Source organism: Podarcis tiliguerta, assembly GCF_965153285.1.
Source record: "Podarcis tiliguerta genome assembly, chromosome: 4".
Taxonomy (NCBI): Eukaryota; Metazoa; Chordata; class Lepidosauria; order Squamata; family Lacertidae; genus Podarcis; species Podarcis tiliguerta.
This window is the reverse complement of record NC_139537.1, coordinates 5,933,590-5,956,395: the sequence shown is the minus strand read 5'-3', so window position 1 is coordinate 5,956,395 and position 22,806 is coordinate 5,933,590. Positions and strand designations below refer to the sequence as shown.

General features: G+C 46.7%; 1 protein-coding gene and 1 long non-coding RNA gene across 2 annotated transcripts; one reads left to right on the top strand and one right to left on the bottom strand.

Annotated features, from left to right (window-relative positions):
* The first annotated feature begins 5,335 nt into the window (after positions 1–5,335).
* On the top strand, positions 5,336–12,384 carry LOC310675859. Its single transcript, XR_014510252.1, has 3 exons — positions 5,336–5,568; positions 9,476–9,599; positions 11,385–12,384. It is a non-coding gene; the product is annotated as an uncharacterized lncRNA (long non-coding RNA).
* Positions 12,385–12,750: 366 nt separating this feature from the next.
* LOC310675657 (sialidase-3-like) lies at positions 12,751–20,815 on the bottom strand. The gene is made up of 3 exons (XM_083436639.1): positions 20,699–20,815; positions 16,022–16,233; positions 12,751–14,676 (listed from the first exon to the last, which is right to left on the bottom strand). The coding sequence occupies exons 2-3, from the start codon at positions 16,226–16,228 to the stop codon at positions 13,594–13,596; spliced, it is 1,290 nt and encodes a 429-aa protein (XP_083292765.1). The 5' UTR covers positions 16,229–16,233; positions 20,699–20,815; the 3' UTR covers positions 12,751–13,593.
* Positions 20,816–22,806: the final 1,991 nt, after the last annotated feature.

Here is a 22,806-nt window from a genome sequence, read left to right as displayed (position 1 = left end):
GGAAAAGGGATTCTGACTAAACATTAGCAGGAACTTTCTGACAGTAGGAGCTGTTTAGCAGTGGAAGGAACACCCTTAAAAGCTGGTGGACTCTCCTTCCTTGAAGGTTTTAAATCAGTGTTTCCCAAAGCTGGGTCCTCCAGCTGCTTTCAGACTACAATTCCCATCATCCCTGACCGCTGGTCTTCCTAGCTAGGGACGATGGGAGTTGTAGTCCAAAAACAGCTGGAGACCCAGCTGTGGGAAACAATGGTTTAAACAGAGGATGGTCGGCCATCTGTCAGGGGTTCCTTCACTGTGATTGCAAGGGGTTGGACTCGATGAAACTTGGGGTCCCTTCTAAACCTATTTGCGGGTTTTCCTTGGGGGCAAACTGGTTGGCCACTTTGGGAAGAGGATTCTGGACATAGAATAATGGAATCTTAAGAGTTGGAAGGGACCCCAAGGTCATCTAATCCACCCCCCTGCAAGGCAGGAATTTCAGCTGAAGCACCCATGGCAGATGGCCATCCAACCTCTGCTTAAAAACCTCCAAGGAAGGAGAGAGTCCACCATCTTCCGATGGAGATCGTTCCACTGTCAAACAGCTCTTACCATCAGAAAGTTATTCCTAACTTTCAGTTGGAATCTCCTTTCTTGTAACTTGGAGTCATGGGTTCAAGTCCTACCCTCCAGAGCAGGAGAGGAGGAGGAGCAGAACTTGATAGGTCATTGGCTTGACCCAGTAATTTCTTCTTATGCTCTTCTTATGTCCCACCTTGCTGGAGATTCAATCCTCCCAGCTGCTTTCATTTGCTCTAAGTTTCTGAGAGGTAAACACAGGCAGAAGGCTGTGTGCAGATGATGGAGGCTTGGACAGCATGGCGATGCCCTGAATTTCTTTTTTTGTCTGTCCCCCCCCCCCCCCCGTAACATTTTTACAAATCCATTTCATTTGTTGAGGCATTAGGGGGAGAAGAAAGGGGGGGAGAAAGAAAGGGGGGCGGAGAGAGGGAAGATGGATGGGGGTGGGGTCGGGTGGCGGTGTTTCTATTATGTTTAATGTATGTAGAATTTGGTGTCAGCGTTGCTTGTATTGTTCACTTGTGTTCCTTTGGTGGTGAGAGAGGTTGGGGTTGGCCTAGGGTGTGATTGTTTGCTTGTGATTTGTTGTGGTGATCTTTGTTTTCGTGTGGTGAGTGAGGTGGGTGGGTGTTTTGGATCAGGTTAGCCATATTGATTTGTATGCTGTTGGTGGATTATTGTCATTGTCCTGTTGGGCTGTGTATGTGATAAAGGGGAGCCATACCAGGGTGAAAGCGTCTTCTTCTGTTTGTCCCCTTGTCAGTTTCAGTTCATTGGTTAATTTTTCTAGTAGGGCTGTTTCCCATACTATTTGGTACCATTGGTCCATGCTCACTCCTGACAGGTCTCTCCAGTGTCTGGCTATGATGCTTCTGGCTGCTGAGAGTAGGTGGGTTATGAGTTCTTTGTGGTGTAAATGGGCATTGTTGTCTTGGAAGATGTTTAGTAGGGCCAATTCTGGGGTGATGTCTATTACTTGCTTAGTTATTTTACATATTTATTGTATGGCTGTGAGTGGAAATAAAAGGATGCCCTGAATTTCTGAGCAAAAAAATCCCTGAGCTTTGCAAGCAGTTATCCTTGGGATCTGAACATGAATGCCTAGGATGCCCCCTTGTGGGAAGCTCTTGCATAACAAGCAGAGCATATTTGGTAGGCCTGGGCTGAATGTACCGTGGTACCTCAGGTTACAGATGCTTCAGGTTACAGACACTTCAGGTTACAGACTCCACTAACCCAGAAATAGTACCTCAGGTTAAGAACTTTGCTTCAGGATGAGAACAGAAATCGTGCAGCGGCAGCGGGAGGCCCCATTAGCTAAAGTGGTACCTCAGGTTAAGAACAGTTTCAGATTAAGAACAGACCTCCAGAACGAATTACCGTATTTTTTGCTCTATAAGACTCACTTTTTCCGTCCTAAAAAGTAAGGGGAAATGTGTGTGCGTCTTATGGAGCGAATGCAGGCTGCACAGCCATTCCAGAAGCCAGAACAGCAAGAGGGATCGTTGCTTTCGCTGCGCAGTGATATCTCTTGCTGTTCTGGCTTCTGAGATTCAGAACATTTTTTTCCCTTGTTTTCCTCCTCCAAAAACTAGGTGCGTCTTGTGGTCTGGTGCGTCTTATAGAGTGAAAAATACAGTAAGTTCGTAACCAGAGGTACCACTATATGTGCATTTTGGGGGGTGGCATTAGAGTAGAGTTTTCAGAGGTGTGAAAGATTCCGCCGCCCCCTAAATCTCTGCTCATCATCAGAATTACTAGGCTGCCTTTTAGAGTATAAACAAATATTTCCTAAAATGTTGGACTGCTTCTGATAATAATAATATTTTTCAGATTCAGTGGACCCTCTGGATACGAATGTAATTTGTTCCGGGGGTCCGTATGCACCCTGAAAATTCCATAAGCAGAGGCGCTGCTTCTGCGCATGCGTGAGCGGTGAAACCCAGAAGAATACACTTCCAGGTTTGCTACATTTGCAACCCGAAAGTTATGTTATCCAAAGGTAACCCGAGAGTCCACTGTATTTGAAAACAGCTATCATATCCCCTATCACTCTCCTCTTTTCCAGGCTAAACACACCCAGCTCCTTCAATTGTTCCTCATACGGCCCGATTTCCAGATTTCTGCACACCTTCCACCCAGTCAATATCCTAATAATAATAATAATAATAATAATAATAATAATAATAATATATTACTTATACCCCGCCCATCTGGCTGGGTTTCCTTAGCCACTCCCAGTATTCTGTTGGGAGCCGCCACACGTGGCTGGGGAAACCCAGCCAGATGGGTGGGGTATAAATAATAATTCATTATTATTATTATTATTATTATTATTATTATTATTATGACAGGAGTGCCTGGCATGCTCTGGTCCATGGGGTCACGAAGAGTCGGACATGACTAAACGACTAAACAACAACAACAACAATTATTATTATTATTATTATTATTATTTTTAACCCTAATGAATCAAATCAGCCTGGCAATGACAAGGCAAGCAGACTTTGCAGCAAGGACGGTCATGGGATGTGCCCAAATAGGGATACAAAAGCTTGAATAGAGCACAATTTTGCTGATTTGCTAGATTTCTGCTTTGTGATATAATAAGGGCTCAGGCATGCCCAGACAGCAATGTTGAAAACCAGACATTGCCAACTTGGGGCTCTCCTCGTGTTGGTCCCTTACCTTTATTGCCCTGACCAGGCCACAGTGATTCATGTGACGGTCACCTCCAGGCTTAATTATTGTAACTTGCTCTACACGGGGCTGCCCTTGAAGCTGACCCAGAAACTCCAGCGGGTGCAGAATGCTGCGGTGAGGCTCCTCACGGGGTCCTCGCAGCGGGTTCACATTCATCCAGTGCTTTACCAACTGCACTGGCTCCGGGTGGAGTATAGGGTCAGGTTTAAGGTGCTGGTTTTGACGTTTAAAGCCCTATTGTGACCTTATGAGGCTTTGCCCTCGGGTGGGAAAAATATTGTGCCTGGGAAAGGGAAGTGGGAGTCAACAGACACTCAAGGAATAGTTTCGGAGAAAAAGGTTTTATTTCTACCATCCATGAACTGGTAGAAGGAGCAAGTGTGATAAGTCACAAAAAGCATGCATGAGTTCACAATCATGTGCACAAGCATATATACCCCTTTCCAGTTCCCTCCGCCTTTCTCCTCCCTCAGGAGTCCTCTGAGCATGAACAGAAAGCTGTCTTGGGACTATTGGGACTCTTGGCACCCTTCCCAGGAAAGGGGTTTCAGAGTGTTCAGATATGTTTCAATCTCTTGTTCTGGCATGGTTCCCGGACAGAAAGTAAGTTGCAATGTGGTTCTTTAGCAAGGCCAGAAGACATGAGAAAGGCCTGAGAAACAATGGACTGTTCTCTACCTTTGTTACAGCAGAGCGGAATGTTTCTGATGCTTAGCTGCTGAGAAAATGATTTTGAAAAGTTTTGAGAAGCTTTGAGCCTGCTTTGGTGGGGGGTGACTTCGGGCCTAGGTGAGGTCACCTGTCCTCACCTTCCTTCACTAGGACCCTTGTACCTACAGGACCGCCTCTCCTGGTATGCCCCGGGGAAGACCTTAAGGTCCACAAATGACAACATTTCGGAGGTCCCAGGTTACAAGGTGGTTAGATTGGTCTCAACTAGGGCCAGGGCCTTTTCAGTACTGGCCCCGACTTAGTGGAACGTTCTGTCACAAGAGACCTGGGCCCTGCGGGACTTGACATCTTTCCGCAGGGCCTGCAAGACGGAGCTGTTCCGCCTGGCCTTTGGTTTGGACTCAGTCTGACCCTTATGTTTCCCTCCCCTTATGGTTTTGATGAGGCTGCATTTTAAATTGCATTTTAACTTGTATTTTAAATTGGTTCCTCCCCCCATTATGTTTTTACTGAAATTTTACTGTTGTTAGCTGCCCTGAGCCTGGCTCTGGCCGGAGAGGGCAGGGTATAAATATTATAATTATAATTATGTTTCATATCCCATTGCTCCAAGGACCTCAAGGTGGCCTGGGTCTCCCTCTCTTCATATCCTCACAACAACTGTGCGAGGTGGGTGAAGCTGAGCAGCAGGGACTTGCCCCGGGGTCATCTAGTAAATTTCATGACTGACCTAGAATCATAGAATCATAGAGTTGGAAGAGACCACAAGGGTCATCGAGTCCAACCCCCTGCCAAGCAGGAAACACCATCAGAGCACTCCTGACATATGGTTGTCAAGCCTCTGCTTAAAGACCTCCAAAGAAGGAGACTCCACCACACTCCTTGGCAGCAAATTCCACTGTCGAACAGCTCTTACTGTCAGGAAGTTCTTCCTAAGGTTTAGGTGGAATCTTCTTTCTTGTAGTTTGGATCCATTGCTCCGTGTCCGCTTCTCTGGAGCAGCAGAAAACAACCTTTCTCCCTCCTCTAGGTGACATCCTTTTCTATATTTGAACATGGCTATCATATCACCCCTTAACCTCCTCTTCTCCAGGCTAAACATGCCCAGCTCTCTTAGCCGTTCCTCATAAGGCATCGTTTCCAGGCCTTTGACCATTTTGGTTGCCCTCCTCTGGACACGTTCCAGTTTGTCAGTGTCCTTCTTGAACTGTGGTGCCCAGAACTGGACACAGTACTCCAGGTGAGGTCTGACCAGAGCAGAATACAGTGGCACTATTACTTCCCTTGATCTAGATGCTATACTCCTATTGATGCAGACCTCTGTTTGCCCGCTTGGGTGTGCGCACTAATGAATTCCGCAGAATAATTGAGTTTGGAGTAAACATGCATACGGTCAGGCTGTATACAATGCCGAAGCTAATTCCTAAACCCTGGCCTCTCTGAGTCACAATGCGGCACGAGTGTGCCAAAGTCCACCTTTTTGCAGAGGGGGCCCCCAAAGGATAAATGTCCAGGGAGCTGGGATGGTTGGATGGGAGCCGGCAGAAATATTAGCACCCGATCGACGCAGAACCATGAAAGCGTTCGGACCACAGCTGCTTCTTTTGCTGGCGCTGTTAGGATTCATCGGTAAGTATCTCCCAGTGACCAGGTGCGAAAGGAAGACTCTGTCTTATAGGGAAAGATCTCAACTTGTCATGGGAGACATAGTCTTTGTTGAAAGATCCTTTTTTCACTGCTGAAAGGGATAGGAATGTTGCTTTTTTGTCTGATTGCCCTGCATTTTAGGGTGCCCTGCCACTGAGGGCCTCTGTTACCGTATTTTTTGCTCTATAAGACTCACTTTTTCCCTCCTAAAAAGTAAGGGGAAATGTGTGTGGGTCTTATGGAGCGAATGCAGTCTGCGCAGCTATCACAGAAGCCAGAACAGCCAGAGGGATTGCTGCTTTCACTGTGCAGCGATCTCTCTTGCTGTTCTGGCTTCTGAGATTCAGAATATTTTTTTTCTTGTTTTCCTCTTCCAAAAACTAGGTGCGTCTTGTGGTCTGGTGCGCCTTATAGAGCGAAAAATACGGTATTTTAGCTCAGTGGTACAGGATCGGTTTAGCATGTAGACAGAGCGTGGTGAACACAGCGCATGATATCATGGGCTGTCCCTTGAGTCCGCTAGATGACATCGCAAGGGATCGATGCCTTAGGAGAGCGAGAAAAATTCTCAGGGACGATTCACACCCCCGCCAGCACCTCTTTAATCTTCTACCCTCAGGCAGGAGATATAGAAGTCTAATCAGTCGTACCAACAGGCTAAAAAAACAGTTTCTATCCGTGGGCTGTTAGGCTGCTGAACAGAAAATAATACAGTCATACCTCAGGTTACAGACGCTTCAGGTTGCGTTTTTTGGATTATGGACCTGCCGAAACCTGGAAGTACCGGAACGGGTTACTTCCGGGTTTCAGGGGTCACGCATGCGCAGAAGTGCTAAATTGCGCTTTGCACATGAGCGCCGAATCGCAACCCACGCGTGCGCAGACGCACTGCTGTGGGTTGTGAACGCTGCAGGTTGCAAATGTGCATCCCACACGGATCACGGTCGCAACCCGAGCGTCCACTATATAGTACAACTGACTTTCAGGGTTGGTGTGTTGTGCGACAAGCACACAGAGTGCAATGAGACTGAGTGCTTTGGGGGGGGGGAGGGAGGCTCAATTAATTTTATTGTACACAGGTTGTACATTGACAATAATGGTATTATTACAGTGGTTAAGAACTTAACCTTGGGTTAAGAACTGAATTCGTTCCGGAGGTCCGTTCTTAACCTGAAAATGTTCTTCACCTGAGGTACCACTTTAGCTAATGGGGCCTCCTGCTGCCACCGCGCGATTTCTGTTCTCATCCTGAAGCAAAGTTCTTAACCCGAGGTACTATTTCTGGGTTAGCGGAGTCTGTAACCTGAAGTGTCTGTAACCCAAGGTACCACGGTATTAGGTTCAAGGCTTGGCATCTCCCTGGGACCACCAGAGAGATCTTGTAGACCATTATGCTGTCAGCTAGGATCAGGGCCAGATTTATGTATAAGCCAAACAAGCTATAGCTTAGGGCCCCACTCTCTTGGGGCCCCCCAAAAATTTAAAGGGGAAAAAACCTGGATGTACATTTCCAAAATATGAGAGAAAAAAACAAATAAAATAAAACCTCTGGGTATAGGGTGGTGTATACAGTCGTTTTCCGTGTATAAGACCAGGTTTCCCCCCTAAAAAATAATGTCAAAAATTAGGGGGCATCTTATACACAGATACATCTTTCCCCCATTTTCTTAAATCCAAGTCCTCCAACATGGGTGCCTCTTATACTTGGGGGCATCTTATAGACAGAAAAATATGTAAGTTGAATAAATAAAATAATAAAATATTCAGTTTCTCACTTTTCCAAACTTAAATGCAGTTCTTTGCATTTCTGCAGCGGTCTGTGATTTATTTATTTTTAAATCCTCATGAAAATTGGTCAACATTTTAGTCCAAATCTCTCCTTGATATCATTATACTTCCGTACCTGTTTACTGAGAATTCTTCCTGATTTGTTTGCGCGGTTTGTGGGGAGTTTAGACAAGCTTGTCTCTTTAATGAGCATTTATCCTAATTTGTTTCCGGGATGTGTGTGTGTGTGGTGGTTCGATGGCATTTCATCAAAACAAATGGTATCCCACAATTTCATTTGCATTTCCCCAGAACTTTCCTTATCACAAAAACTCTGATTTTATGGGGGGGGGGGGGGTGAGTGCTTAAAAGTGCCAATTCAGTTTTAATTTTGTGACCTGAATTTCAATTGCTTAGCTGAACACGTGCTTGATCTCAGTTGTGTTCACGCTAAGAACACCCCTGTGATAAATCCCTCAAATAGAAGCCCAGATGAATCACACTGGTTTAGGCCGCAGGCACCATTTGAGACACGGACAAGCCATCCTTTGTAAAAACATTGGCCGGGAAGAGCAGCTGCAACGGAAAAACATGTCTGGGCTTTGTGAGCTAATCTGCAGGAATTAATTGGGGCGACACAACATTAGTTCCGGCACTCAGGATCTATCAACAATCCCCTCTGTGTGAAGAGGGGCTTGCTTTATTTGTTTATTCGATTTACAAAATATTCCTATACAACGCAAAACCAACAATAAAACAACCTCTGTAAAAAAAGCAAGCACGTTGCGATTCAGTAGAAAGTTGGTGACATGAAATGGTGAGCCGGCCCACTCATTGCACAAATGGGACATTTGTCCCGCTGCTACTGATGCCTACACCCTTGTGCAAATTAATTGAAACAAGCAATGTAGTTTATTGGACAAAACTCATGTATACATGGACAAAACTCACATATACGTACATTAGTAACGGATATGACCTCCGCTATTTTTAAGCAGCATTTGAACACGGTTTGGCATGGAGTCTACTGTACTAGTTTTGAACAGTCACTGTTGATTTTCGGATCCCTGTACCACACTTGAATCAGCGCTTGAATGAGCTTCTCCATAGTCATACAGTCTGCAGAACGGAGGCGACTTTTGCATACAGCCCACAAATTCTCAGTGGGATTTACGTCCGGGGAATTCCCTGGCCAATCAAGTACCTGTTTTTGTTGCTCTGTCCTGAATTTCTTCACCACTTTCGATGTGTGACAGGGGGACAGGGGGCTAGGTCCTGCTACAATATCCCAGTACCGTCAGAATACCTCTTTTCCAGCTCTGGAAAAACTCTCTTTCGTAGAACCTCAATATATTGTGGCGAGCGCATCATTCCTTCTATTGGCTGCAAGCTTCCGACACCATAATGACCAACTGACTTTTCGTGTTTGTTTTGAGTACAGGATTATGAGTTAAGATAGAAAACATGCTTTTTAAAATTAATTTGCACAGGGGTCAGATGCTTTGCTCCCACCCCCTTCAATCATCTTGCTGGTCCAGTGGGAGGGAAGGAGAATTACCAACCATTTGTTGTTGTTGTTTAGTTGTTTAGTGTTGTCTGACTCTTCGTAACCCCCTGGACCAGAGCACACCAGCCACTCCTGTCTTCCACTGCCTCCCGCAGTTTGGTCAAACTCATGCTAGTAGCTTCGAGAACACTGTCCAACCATCTCGTCCTCTGTCCTCCCCTTCTCCTTGTGCCCTCCATCTTTCCCAACATCAGGGTCTTTTCCAGGGAGTCTTCTCTTCTCATGAGGTGGCCAAAGTCTTGGAGCCTCAGCTTCAGGATCTGTCCTTCCAATGAGCACTCAGGGCTGATTTCCTTCAGAATGGAGAGGTTGGATCTTCTTGCAGTCCATGGGACTCTCAAGAGTCTCCTCCAGCACCAGAATTCAAAAGCATCCATTCTTCGGCAATCAGCCTTCTTTAGGGTCCAGCTCTCACTTTCATACATCACTACTGGGAAAACCATAGCTTTAACTAGACGGAACTTTGTTGGCAAGGTGATGTCTCTGCTTTTTAAGATGCTGTCTAGGTTTGTCATCACTTTTTAACCTTCATTGTTGTGACTTCCTATATCCTAGCTGGACAGGAGATGGGGATCCCACTGAACACACGGACTTGTGCCAGTTGGAGAGGTCTCTGCCGTCGCTCCTGCCTGGCTTACGAGATCCACCTGGGTGTTCACGGCTGCCCACGTCACTATAGGTATGGCTGTTCTCCTTGTGCATTGACTGTTTATTGTTTGTGAGCACATTAAAGTCTCATCACGCTTGTTAACGCCTGCCTTGGTCCATTGTGACCCCAAGGTCTCGTTCATGGTCCCTCACCACTGTGGCGTTCCCAAAGCAAGGAAGGATTGGACTCTGATTAATAGAATACAGAGGTACCTCAGGTTACACGCTCTTCAGGTTACAGACTCCGCTAACCCGGAAATATTACCTCGGGTTAAGAAATTTGCTTCAGGATGAGAACAGAAATCGTGCTCCGGCGGCGCGGCAACAGTGGGAGGCCCCATTAGCTAAAGTGATGCTTCAGGTTAAAAACAGTTTCAGGTTAAGAACGGACCTCCGATAAGAACGTAACCACTGTACACACGAGGCTTGACCAGCAAGACTCCGGGAGGAGTGTGTATAATAATGCTCTCTCCACCCCTTGGCCCAGGTCGTTTTATTCACAAAAGAACTTTTTACACAGTGTTCGAAAGAACCAATCAGATTTCCTCTGAGCATTTAAAAAAAAACACCACGTGGGACAAAGTCAGATCAGAAGAAATTCTTTTAACTGCAAAGACTACTCTGAGACAATCTGAAAGTAAATAAAACAGGACTAGAGGAAGGCATTCAGGTCATAAACAGGCAGGAAAGGAAGGAAGGATGGCAAGGAAAGAGTATTTACCCTCTCCTTGTGAACTCTCTTTCTGGTAAAGGGACCCCTGACCATTAGGTCCAGTCATGGCCGACTCTGGGGTTGCGGCGCTCATCTCGCTTTATTGGCCGAGGGAGCCGGCATACAGCTTCCGGGTCATGTGGCCAGCATGACTAAGCTGCTTCTGGCGAACCAGAGCAGCGCACGGAAACACCGTTTACCTTCCCGCCGGAGCAGTACCTATTTATCTACTTGAACTCTGACGTGCTTTCGAACTGCTAGGTTGGCAGGAGCAGGGACCGAGCAATGGGAGCTCACCCTGTTGCGGGGATTTGAACCGCCACCTTCTGATCGGCAAGTCCTAGGTTCTGTGGTTTAACCCACAGCGCCACCCACGTCCCTTCCTGACCCTTAAGATCTACCTAAAGATTAAACTACATCAAAGCTAACTATCATCTTTATGACCCAGGATGCCTGATGAAGCAACTGGCCTGTGTATTTAGAATGCTTATATATGCCTGTCAGGTGTAGAGAAATAGGACATAGGTGCAGAGGCATGGATTGATCAGAAATCATATCAAAATGGCTCAAACCCAGTCAATGCAACACTTTCATCGCAGACACAAATGGCTTGTTCCATATTTTTTATAATTCCTCATAGCAACCCCACCTGATCACTACACACCACCATAAGATATTTTGCTCCGACGTGCATCAATTTCCACTTTGTTTAGGTTGAATTGAATTTGCCATTTTACCGCCCATTGGTTCAGGGCTGCCTTCCTGGCGTGGGGGGCAGTTTCCGCTAAGCATTGGGGGGAGGGTGGAAAGCAGGGGGAAAGAGCTACAAGGAGAGAAAACCCCTTTACATTAAGTCCAAACGCTACTTAGGTCTCTGCGATTGTTGCATGGCTTCTTTGCCATCTCCCCAACTTTGAATCCAGCGAAATAGCCCAATATTTGGGAGGCTCAGGACAATGTGTGGGGCAGGGGGTATGGGGCAGTGCTTTGGGCACCAGGCAGGGCGACACTTTGACAACCTGCCTGTCTTCTGAGCCTTGCTGTTCTGAGACTGCCCTTGGTGGTTGCAATTCTGAAAATGACTCGTTTCCTCTTCATTCCCAGATGCTGTGTGCTGAGAACCTAGCACAGACAGGAGGGCAAGGATATCCATCACTCCAGCAAAGGGAAGGATGTTCCGGGTACACGCTGATCAGAAGAAGAGTGGCTCATTTTATAGATAGCATTTGCAATAGAGTGGTACCTTGGTTCTCAAACTTGATCCGTTCCGCAAGTCCATTCCAAAACCAAAGGCGTTCCAAAACCAAGGCACGCTTTCCCATAGAAAGCAATGCAAAACGGATTAATCCATTCCAGACTTTTAAAAACAACCCCTAAAACAGCAATTCAACATGAATTTTACTATCTAGCGAGACCATTGATCCATAAAAATGAAAGCAATAAACAATGTACTGCAGTCACACAATCAATCAATCAATCAATCAGTAGCTGAACTGGGTTCCACACAGTCACAAAAACAAAACAAAAAGAGCCACAATAACAAAAAAGCAAAATAAATAGCAAAAAACAGACAGAACTCAGCGTAACACTCAAAACGGAAGGGTGGCACTCAAATCGGAAGCGTAACACTCAAAACGGAGAATGTTCGGTTTCCGAAAAAAGTTTGCAAACCGGAACACTTACTTCCGGGTTTGCAGTGTTTGGATTCCAAGTTGTTTGAGAACCAAGGCGTTTGAGAACCAAGGTACCACTGTATCTGTTTATTTGACACCGCCACGGAAATTATCGCCTCCCAACAATTCAATATGACTTCGATTTGTTTTAAGCTGATATGTTTTTAAGTTCCTTATTTCTGCCTTGCAGCAAGGTGATTGTGACTGTTTAATTTTCTTTAAAGGAAACGGTTCAGAGGACACAGGATGCAACTTTTGAAAAGTTCGACAAGGCTAAGTTAAAGCTTTGCAAATGTCTAACACTACTTTCTGCTTGTTTATCGTTCTCAAGACAAAGATGTAGCACATAGTGTAACCAACCATAACAAAAAGCACAGTGGATAATAATTCATTGTTTGGCAATAATGATTAAAACATGCATTTATCTTGAACATTCTGTTTCAGCAAATGCACAACCATGACTGCTTTCTGTCTAGTAAATAGGATTTTAGTCACAGACGGGGCATAAACTTGGCTGGTTTTTGCTGCAAAAGAATAACAGGAAATCTGGAAATTCACTAACTCTGAAAGGGAACACACCAGGAAGATAACTTATTTGGAAATATATGTTGCTGGCTGATATGTGCCTGTCCATTGTGTTCTAAGAGATTTTTAAAAAATATAATTCACATATATTTTCACACCAGCGGGCAACAGAAGAAAAGCTTGTGCAAAAGAATAATAATAATAATAATAATAATAATTTTATTTATACCCCCTTCCTTCTCAGTTTAGAAAACCAGGTTCAGGGTGGCTAACAACAGATTTAAAACACTTAATTGATGCAACAAAAAACAGCATAAAATACAGTGTAAAACATGAATAACAATAAATTCAGAATTCAAAAATCAATTTAGGGGGGAAATCTATCCAATAAACATTCGATGATCACCAGCTGGCTAAATTAGTCCTATTTGGGCCAGCGAGGAGACCAGGGGAGAATTTCCCGGAGCAGGTAGTCCAAGCGGGAGATAACCAGAGCATGCACCATTCTGGCGAGACAGTCTGCGGGCAGGGAGGGTCTCATCCTGTGTACCAGATGGAGCTGCTAAACAGCTGCCCTGGACACAGAACTGACCTGCGCCTCCATGGACAGCTGGGAGTCCAAAATGACTCCCAGGCTGCGCACCTGGTCCTATGATTCAAGACACTATTCAGAAGTGGTTCCTGTTCTGTTCCAAGGCTTCTTCATCCAACTGAGTCCAAAAATCTCCCAAGATCTGCACAACCCATGAAGTTATGGAGAAATCAGCTGGGCCGTTTTAAGGTCAAAGGAGCTTTGAAGGCATGAACACCCTTCCCTTAGATCAGGGAGTGACTAACTGTGGCACTCCAAATTAATAAATAAATAATAATAATAATAATAATAATAATAATAATAATAATAATAATAATAATAATTTATACCCCACCCATCTGGCTGGGTTTCCCCAGTGAGGCTGAACTACAACTCCCATCATTCCTGGCTGTTGGTGCTGCTGGATGATCCTCCATCTCTAGAGGATGGTGGACGCTTCTTCCTTGGAGGTTTTCAAGCAGAGGTTGGACGGCCATCTGTCATGGATGCTCTAGTTGAGATTCCTGCATTGCAGGGGGTTGGACTAGATGACCCTCAGGGTCCCTGACTGCTCTGCGATTCTACGATTCCCAGGCCTTAGGTTCTTCAGAAGCTCAACGTCGCTGAAAAGCTGAAAGGCAATTTCTTCGCACGCAGTCGCAGCCCCGCATTCAAACAGGCACCCAAACATCACCGGCTTGCCTTCCTCCTGGCACACGGCCAGGTCCGAATACCCGCTGGGCCCTTTGTTCAGCACCCAAGGGGCTGCCCAGCAGCCCTTCTCCAACGGAGAGGGGTTCAGGTAGATGCCCAGATCCGAACGCTTGTGGCTGTTTGTGGGGTGGGAGAAGACTAGCCATGACTTGGCGCTCCTCTTGCGAGGGGCCGAGGAGGGATCGACACCCAGCAGAGACGCCGATTCGCCAGCGCCTTCCTCTAGGCCCCGATCCGAGGGTTTCGGCGCCGGGGCGAAACTCACCACGCTGCCCTGGCACCCGTGGGGCGGCTCAGGCAGCTGCTTGCAAAGAAAGGGCTTCTGGAAATGGCCTCCGTTATCGGCGCTGAAGGCCTCAGCGCGGCAGCGGCTCCAGCCCCAATGCCGGGCGTTGACGTACAGTAAGCGGCTTCCGTCCTGGCGGTTGATCTCGGCCACCTGGCACTCAGTGGCTCGCAAGTCCTCAAGAAGCTGGCCCCGTGCCCAACTGCGCCCTCCGTCGTCGCTGAGCAATGCGAAGCAATGGGGAGCCGTGCAGCAGAGCGGGCAGAAGCAAAAACAACGTTTGCGGGTGCGGTACGCGTACGCCGGGACCACCAGGCGCCCGGAGCCGAGCTGCACACCGTGGCCCGGCCCGACAGCAAAGGTGGCCCACGTCCTCCCCTCGCCTCCAAACATCTGCCTGGTTAAGTCCACCGCCTGGCTCCAGGTGCGGCCGCCATCTTGGCTGGAGACGTAGCAGAGCTTGGCGGCGTTCCTCCCCGTCGCAATCTGCCGCTGGGCCGTGACGTGGTCCAGAACGCAGATGAAGAACAGGAAAGTGGTTCCGCTCTTCTCCTCGTGAACCGGGCAGGGGTTCATGGTGCGGTATTTGGGGAGCATGGCCATCGGCAGGGGCTCCTGAGGACCCCACTGAAGAGAAGAAGAAGAAGAGTTTGGATTTGATATCCCACTTTATCACTACCCGAAGGAGTCTCAAAGTGACTAACATTCTCTTTTCCCTTCCTCCCCCACAACAAACACACTGTGAGGTGAGTGGGGCTGAGAGACTTCAGAGAAGTGTGACTGGCCCAAGGTCACCCAGCAGCTGCATGTGGAGGAGCGGAGACGCGAACCCGGTTCCCCAGATTATGAGACCACTCTCTTAACCACTACACCACACTGCCTCTGAAACAGAGAAGGGACAAAAGGGTTTTCTCTTGGGGTGACGTCTCTGCACACTTCACATCCGACCTGGAATCATCACCATTAATTAAATCTGCATACTTTCCCTCGTCCGCAGGTCTCAGGGCAGATCACAACAGCTCAATTGGTTAGAGCATGGTGCTAATAACCCCAAGGTTGCAGGTTTGATTCCCGTATGTAAGGTAGCGGATTAAAATGTATAAAAGGTAAAGGGACCCCAGACCAATAATAATAATAATAATAATAATAATAATTTATTTGTACAGCGCCCATCTGGCTGGGCCTCCACAGCCACTCTGGGCAGCTTCCAACAAAGATTAAAAATACATCAAAATGTCACAGATTAAAAACTTTCTTGAACAGGGCTGCCTTCAGATGTTTTCTGAATGTCAGGTAGTTGTTTATCTCCTTGGCATCTGACGGGCGGGTGTTCCACAGGGCGGGTGCCACTACCGAAAAGGCCCTCTGCCTGGTTCCCTGTAACCTCACTTCTCGCAGGAAGGGAACCGCCAGAAGGCCCTCAGAGCTGGACCTCCGTGTCCAGGCAGAACGATGGGGGTGGAGACGCTCCTTCAGTTCTACTGGGCCGAGGCCGTTTAGGGCTTTGAAGGTCAACACCAACACTTTGAATTGTGCTCGGAAACGTACTGGGAGCCAATGTAGGTCTTTCAAGACCGGTGTTATGTGGTTTCGGCGGCCGCCCCCAGTCACCAGTCTAGCTGCCGTGTCACCTTTGGTCTTAGCTTGACATACATTCCTTCCTTCCGCCCTTGCCTCATCGCCCTTGGCATCGCCCCAAGCCCCACCCACTTCTAAAGGAGATGGGGGGGGAGTTGCTTCAGAAAGCATTTCCCCCCCCATACATAGTGTGCAGAGCATCTCCCTGCTTTCATTAAACAGCTTACCTGAGCTGCCTGCCACCCTGCTGTCACGCTGGAGTTGGTGTGGCCGCATATTGGCAGGCCCATGAACTGCTGCGTGACGACAGCCTTACATTTATTGTATATAGTAAGAAAGAAAAGAAACATGCAAGGAAGAATAGCAGCGTTACGCTTTCTGCTCCTGGCCTTACCTGAACGGACGTTCCTTCCTTCCGCCCTCGCCTCATCACCAGGAACTTAGCATCTTCGTCTCGGGGGGATGAGCGCTCCTCTGCAAATGCCAGGAAGGTGGACTCGGAGGGCAGGTAAAGCAGCGCCGGGATGCGGTAGGTGAGGCCCCCTCGTTTTTTCTGGCTGAAAAGAACCACCTTCCCAGAGCCAGCCTGAGCCTCGGCCATGTTTTCTGGGCATGCAGAAATATTTGGGGAGGTGAGAGGAGGAAAAGAGGGAGATGAAGAATCCAGTTAGTTTGTTGCATCACCTGAAAGGTCCTATCTCCCTTTATAAACCTGCCCAGGTGCCAAGATCCTCATACCACCAGCCCATGTTCCTCATCAGGGGGAACTAAAAGCTACGTCGCACCCAGAATCCACTGTCTTCCTTGATTCCCATAAGTATACAAATCCTGGATTTGCACCCTGTAAGGGACATTTTGCCTCCGGGACTCAGACCTGGAGAAATTTCACACCTCTGGCCAGAATCAGTCTAGGTTGCAAATTTGCATTCTGACATGTACTGAGCAACCAGTAGCTAATTGGCAACTTCGGAAGAAAACAAGCCAAACATACCTCTCCACATCCCCCCCCTAACGTTCAGTTTAGAAAAGCTTCAAGGCTTGGTCACTAGCAAAAGAAATAATAATAATAATAATAATAATAATAATAATAATAATAATAATTTTATTTATACCCCGCCCTCCCCGGCCAGAGCCAGGCTCAGAGTGGCTAACAACAGTAAAATTACAGTAAAAACATAAGGGGGGGGACAATTTAAAATACAGGTTAAAATGCAATTTAAAATGCAGCCTCATCAAAACCATAAGGGGAGGGAAACATAAGGGTCAGAGTGAGTCCAAGCCAAAGGCCAGGTGGAACAGCTCTGTCTTGCAGGCCCTGCAGAAAGATGTCAAGTCCCGCAGGGCCCTGGTCTCTTGTGACAGAGCGTTCCCCAGGTCGGGGCCAGTACTGAAAAGGCCCTGGTCCTAATTGCGACCAATCTAACCTCCTTGAGGCTCGGGGCCTCCAAAGTGTTGTTATTTGTGGACCTTAAAGTCCTCCGCAGGGCATACCAGGAGAGGCGGTCCCGTAGGTACGTGGATCCTAGGCCGCATAGGGCTTTAAAGGTCAAAACCAGCACCTTAAACCTGACCCTGTACTGATCTATAGGAAGCCCTCTTTAGCCAAACTGCAAGCATTACATGCATAAGCTGCTTTATAGAGTCTCAGACTATTGCTCCACCTAAGCTCAATACTGTCAGCACGGACTGGCAGCAGCAGGAATCACAGTTAAAGAATTCCTGACAGGGGGCCATTCAACCAGCAATGTTTCATCTTTAAACCCTCTCTCTCTCTCTCTCTCTCTCTCTCTCTCACACACACACACACACACCGACTCTGCCTCTCAGAATATTTGCACAGGGCTCACAGTACAGTATGGTCCTCAGGGTTGAGAAAATAAATCCTAAACAGAATTAGCTATGCCTCTTAAAAAGTAACCAGTATAAAGTAAGCAGCACACAAAACACTAAAAAAACCATTCTATGTTCTAAATCTTATATTAATAATCCAAAAATTGAGACAGCTATGTACAAGATCTACTACTGAAGCCACAAACAGAAAACTCATTCAAATTGTATCCAAAAGGAAGATAGAGTCTTTAAATGTTCCTTTAGCCAGGCTCCTGTAGATATCAACAAAGGATACGTTGGATCAAATAGAGTGCCGGTGATGTTACGCTCAAGGGTTAAATATCAACGAGGATAAGTTTGATCAAACGAAGTGTCGGTGATGTTGTGCACAAGAGTTAGACAGGGTGCCGGCATTTGTCACCTGTTTCGCCCATGAAGAGTCTTAAAAAGTAACAGCTTCTGTTTGTGTGTGTTGGGATTCACAGAATGCTGTGTGAGATAGGAAGTCTGCAGGCTTGAGTTTGCTAGCCGATGCAGCTGGCTGATACAGTGGTGCCCCGCAAGACGAATGCCTCGGAAGACGAAAAACTCGCAAGACAAAAGAGTTTTCCGTTTTCTGAGTTGCTTCGCAAGACGGATTTCCCTATGGGCTTGCTTCTCAAGACGAAACGTCTTGCGCCTTTTTTTAAAAAACCGCCAATGCATTCCTATGGGAAACCGTCAATACACAGTGGTGCTTCGCAAGACAAAAAAACTCGCAGAACGAATTAATTTCGTCTTGCGGGGCACCACTGTACAACACTTTCTATGGAAGTGCTGAGTCAGAAAGACTCAGCAGTAATGTGCTGTCAGTTGATTGGCTGTCATCGGTTTAAAAGGGAACCTGGTGTGGAAGAGTGTGGATAGAGAGAGAGAGAGGGAGGGAAAAAGAAAAGAAGGAAGGAAGGAAGGAAGGAAGGAAGGAAGGAAGGAAGGGTCTTCCTGTTTGCCTTAAGGTGCAGCCAGGCATTCTGTTTGACTGTATGAATGAGATTTCACCCCTCCCATATCCAAGAATCTCCTGAGGAGTCTGCTGATTCTGCAGAGAGGAGGAGGCGTGTTCTGCTCTCTACTTATTCTGCTCCAGCACCACATCAAAGGGTCAGTCAGTGAGTGAGTCGGTCAGTCAGTCAGTCAGTGTGTGGGAGAGAGAGAGTGTTAGAGAGAGATTGTGTGTTTAGATAAGGTTGCTGCTAAGAGCAGCTGCAGGCACTCAGTGCGGTTTAGCATTATTTATGCTTAGACCTCATTTAGCTCTGTATATAGTTGTATAATAGTTGTAGATAGAATAAAGAAGATATTCTACAGAGCTGCTCTCCGAGTTGTTTATATACTCTGCTATACTCTGCTGTACGATGACTGTCTTGTTGGAGTAAATCCGGTGCTCACAACTCTAAGCTGTGAGTCCACAGCACTTTGACCTGTTCCTGTGCAGAAGGTGGTCTCTGGAAGTGCTACCCAGCTCGCCTAGCCCAGTCGGGGCTGAAGTGGATGAGTCCAGTTAGTGGCACTGGCGATGCTGACAATGAAATGCTCGTCTATTATAGCCTATAGAATATTGTATATACAGTTATACCTCGGGTTACAGATGGTTCAGCTTGCGTTTTTTTGGGTTACGGACCGCCAAAAGCCAGAAGTACTGGAAAGGATTACTTCCAGGTTTTGGCGGCCAAGCATGCACAGAAGTGCTAAATCGCATTTTGCGCATGCACAGAAGTGCCGAATCGCAACCCGCACGTGCACAGACGCGGGTTGTGAACGCTGCAGGTTGCGAACATGCATCCCACACGGATCACGTTCACAACCTGAACGTCCACTGTATTTGTGTATATATATATATATATATATATATATATATATATGCTATATTTGCTTTCGTAGATTTTCACGGGTACAGGAATGCAGGTTTTGGTGTCCTCGGGTGTCTTCCCGTGTAAAAGTTGGGGTGTCTAGGCGACGTTTCGACGAGGTCTCACTCGTCATCTGATGATGACGAGTGAGACCTCGTCGAAACGTCGCCTAGACACCCCAACTTTTACACGGGAAGACACCCGAGGACACCAAAACCTGCATATATATGCTATATATATATATATAGCTCACAATAAATATACTGCACTGCACTGAAGAACCTGGAACTCTGATCATTTCTGCTAAAGCGCTGCAGAGAATTCCCAACAGTGTGTGTTTGTGTGTGTGTGTTGGCGCAGGATCAGTACCTTGGCATTGGGGAATGACTTTTTAATTTTCTACTGGGTTGCCACATTTCAAAGTAAAAACCAGAAAAACCTGAAAGTTGCTGAGCTCTCTTTCGACAAAGCCTGAAGTTTGACATATGGCGCTGCTACTTCCCCAGTTAAAATGGTATCCCTGCTCATTATTTTCACGGTAAGGAACATTTCCAGGAATCAAACCCTTGCAAGATTTCTCCCAGGAGACAAAACAGCAAGTTTGGGCAATGCTTTATCCAAGTTGCAAGCTCACCAGCTGCTATTATTATTATTATTATTATTATTATTATCATCATCATCATTATCATTTAAGATGTGGGCAGGTCCTTGTCATAAATCTCTACCGCTTTGGCTCTAGGCAGAAGCCGCCTCTTCTGATTAAAGGACTGGGTCCCCCCCCCCCCCCGTCACTGGCAGAAACGTTTTGAAAACAGAAACTCGGTTGCTGAAATCCTCGAGCGCTTTCTCCGAATTAAGCCCCTTTCTCCGAAAAGCGGCGAGAGAAATGCCTTTTTCCTTCAAAAAAAAATTGCATTGCAAATTTTGCAGCGTTCCTAATTGCATCACATCCTTTTTTTGCAGGAAACGGGGGGGGGGGGGGAGAGAGAAAAAAACACGACTCTCTTTGGATTTCCAGCACTCATCCTTCCCTCCTCCCCCCCCCCCCAAAAAAAATCCTGATGCGAGGAGGTCTCTTCCAGGGGACTGAGATCGATCTTCCTTCCTGGGCAAACTTCTGCAAAAATAAGTGGGGCTGCGGGAGACGCTTCCATCTAGGGCGGGGGGTTTATATCCCCACCCCCATAAAAGAGATATATTCCCTAGTTTATATTTTACCCTTTAAATGCATCACACTGGCCCCTCCCATCCTTTCATGGAGCTTCCCCTTTATTTTATTGGGGGGGGGGGAGGATAATTATGGGTTTTCTCTCCCTGGCATTTTCCTGCAACGTCCTTGCTGCATCACTCACCGTGCAAAGGCTTTTCCAGCGGCGCAGGTTGAAAGGGATACAAGCGGTGGCGCCGGGAGAGGATCGGTTCGCAGGATCAGCTCCCTGGATAGGGCGCAGGGCGAGATCAGGATTTCCTCCTCCTCCGAAGCACCGCCCCTCCTTTAGCCACGCCCACTGAGCATCACTCAGCATCCCAGAGAGACATCCCACAGCATCCCTCCTGCGCCATTCAGAGCGCAGACCCGTGGGAAGGTTTGCCCGTGTGAAACGGGGCCTTTGCTACCTTTGGCTTTGCCACTGCCACCCCGCTCCCGTTGACAATAGCCTAACATTACTTTATCTCCTGCTCAGTTTATGTACATCAAGCTGTTCTCAGAGGCACTGTTGTTGTTTTTTAAAGTGATAATACTAGGCAGAAGTAATGCTTCCAAGGATTATTTGATGCTCATGCATTAAAAGAATAAACAGATTTATTGCTCCAAACAAAGCTACGCAGAAGCAAAGAGTATATTGTACAGTGGTACCTCAGGTTACATACGCTTCAGGTTACAGACTCCGCTAACCCAGAAATAGTACCTCGGGTTAAGAACTTTGCTTCAGGATGAGAACAGAAATCGCACGGCAGGAGGCAGCGGCGGAAGGAAGTGGGAGGCCCCATTAGCTAAAGTGGTGCTTCAGGTTAAGAACCGTTTCAGGTTAAGAACGGACCTCCAGAACAAATTAAGTTCTTATCCCAAGGTACCACTGTATATGACATTTTAAAAAATTATTCTTACCATGGTAGGCGGCAAGGAAACCGACCATTTTGCTTGATCCAAATGTGCTCCGTCAACTACCATGGTCTATTCTCGTCCCAAATAAGTAGAAGGATTTCTTTTAACCACAACATTTATGCTGCCCTCATGTTCCACATCTGCGCTGACGGTGCACATAGCTTTTCCTTCCGGGATCTCGCTCAATCTTGTTTCTTATTTCTTTCTGTATTTTTTCCCCCTTCATTTAAAAAGGAACAAATAAACCCACCCACCCAAACTATTATGTAGCTCAGAATCAGGGCCAGATGTAGGTTTGATGAGGCCCTAAGCTGCTGAAGGTAATGGGGCCTTTATATATCCAGCTGTCCTTTGTCAACAACAAATTGCAGCTGTTTTTGGTGTTGAATATAGGCTATATGTCAGGGGTCGGCAAACTAAGGCCCGGGGGCCAGATCTGGCCCAATCGCCTTCTAAATCCGGCCTGCGGACGGTCCGGGAATCAGCATGTTTTTACATGAGTAGAATGTGTCCTTTTATTTAAAATGCATCTCTGGGTTATTTGTGGGGCATAGGAATTTGTACATATTTTTTTTCCAAAATATAGTCTGCCCACCATAAGGTCTGAGGGACAGTGGACCAGCCCTCTGCTGAAAAAGTTTGCTGACCCCTGCTATATGGTAATATATGGACCTCATAGGTATCTAAAGCCACCTAAAGGAGCAAACCAGTGATATTTTAGGGAGGAGGCTAGCAGGCGGGGCCCATGACTTACATCATAGGAGCCTACACAACACAAAACACTGTTGCTTCGTATAGGTTTTATTTAACTTTTTTTTATCTTATATTTTGGAAATGTACATCTAGTCCTCCCCCTTTTTTTAGGGGCCCCCAGGAGAGTGGGCAGCCCTAAGCTATAGCTTGTTTAGCTTATATGTAAATCCGGCACTGCTCAGAATGCAACCATCCTTTGTGTGTTAACAGCCGCACTCGTATATTATGAGCTGGCAGCTTATAATATACAGGGTTACGCTGGAAATGCTGAGGTGTGATTCTGCTTGTCTGAAGGCTGATGGGTTTTACGGGGGGGGGGTGAGAAAAGCAGGTAAGGAGGGGGACCATCAAGTCGTTGATAAAGATGTTGAATAAGACTGGGCCCAACACAGGGTTCTGTCTTGGGCCTGGTCTTATTCAACATCTTTATCAACGACTTGGATGATGGACTCAAGGGCATCCTGATCAAATTTGCAGATGACACCAAACTGGGAGGGGTGGCTAACACCCCAGAGGACAGGATCACACTTCAAAACGACCTTGACAGATTAGAGAACTGAGCCAAAACAAACAAGATGAATTTTAACAGGGAGAAATGTA

Bases quoted from the DNA above. Each gene is read 5' to 3' on its own strand.
- LOC310675657 (XM_083436639.1), bottom strand. From the start codon at position 16,228: ATGGCCGAGGCTCAGGCTGGCTCTGGGAAGGTGGTTCTTTTCAGCCAG. The intron at 14,677-16,021 runs GTAAGGCCAGGA...TCTTCTCTTCAG, and splicing joins AGGAAGGAACGTCCGTTCAG to TGGGGTCCTCAGGAGCCCCT.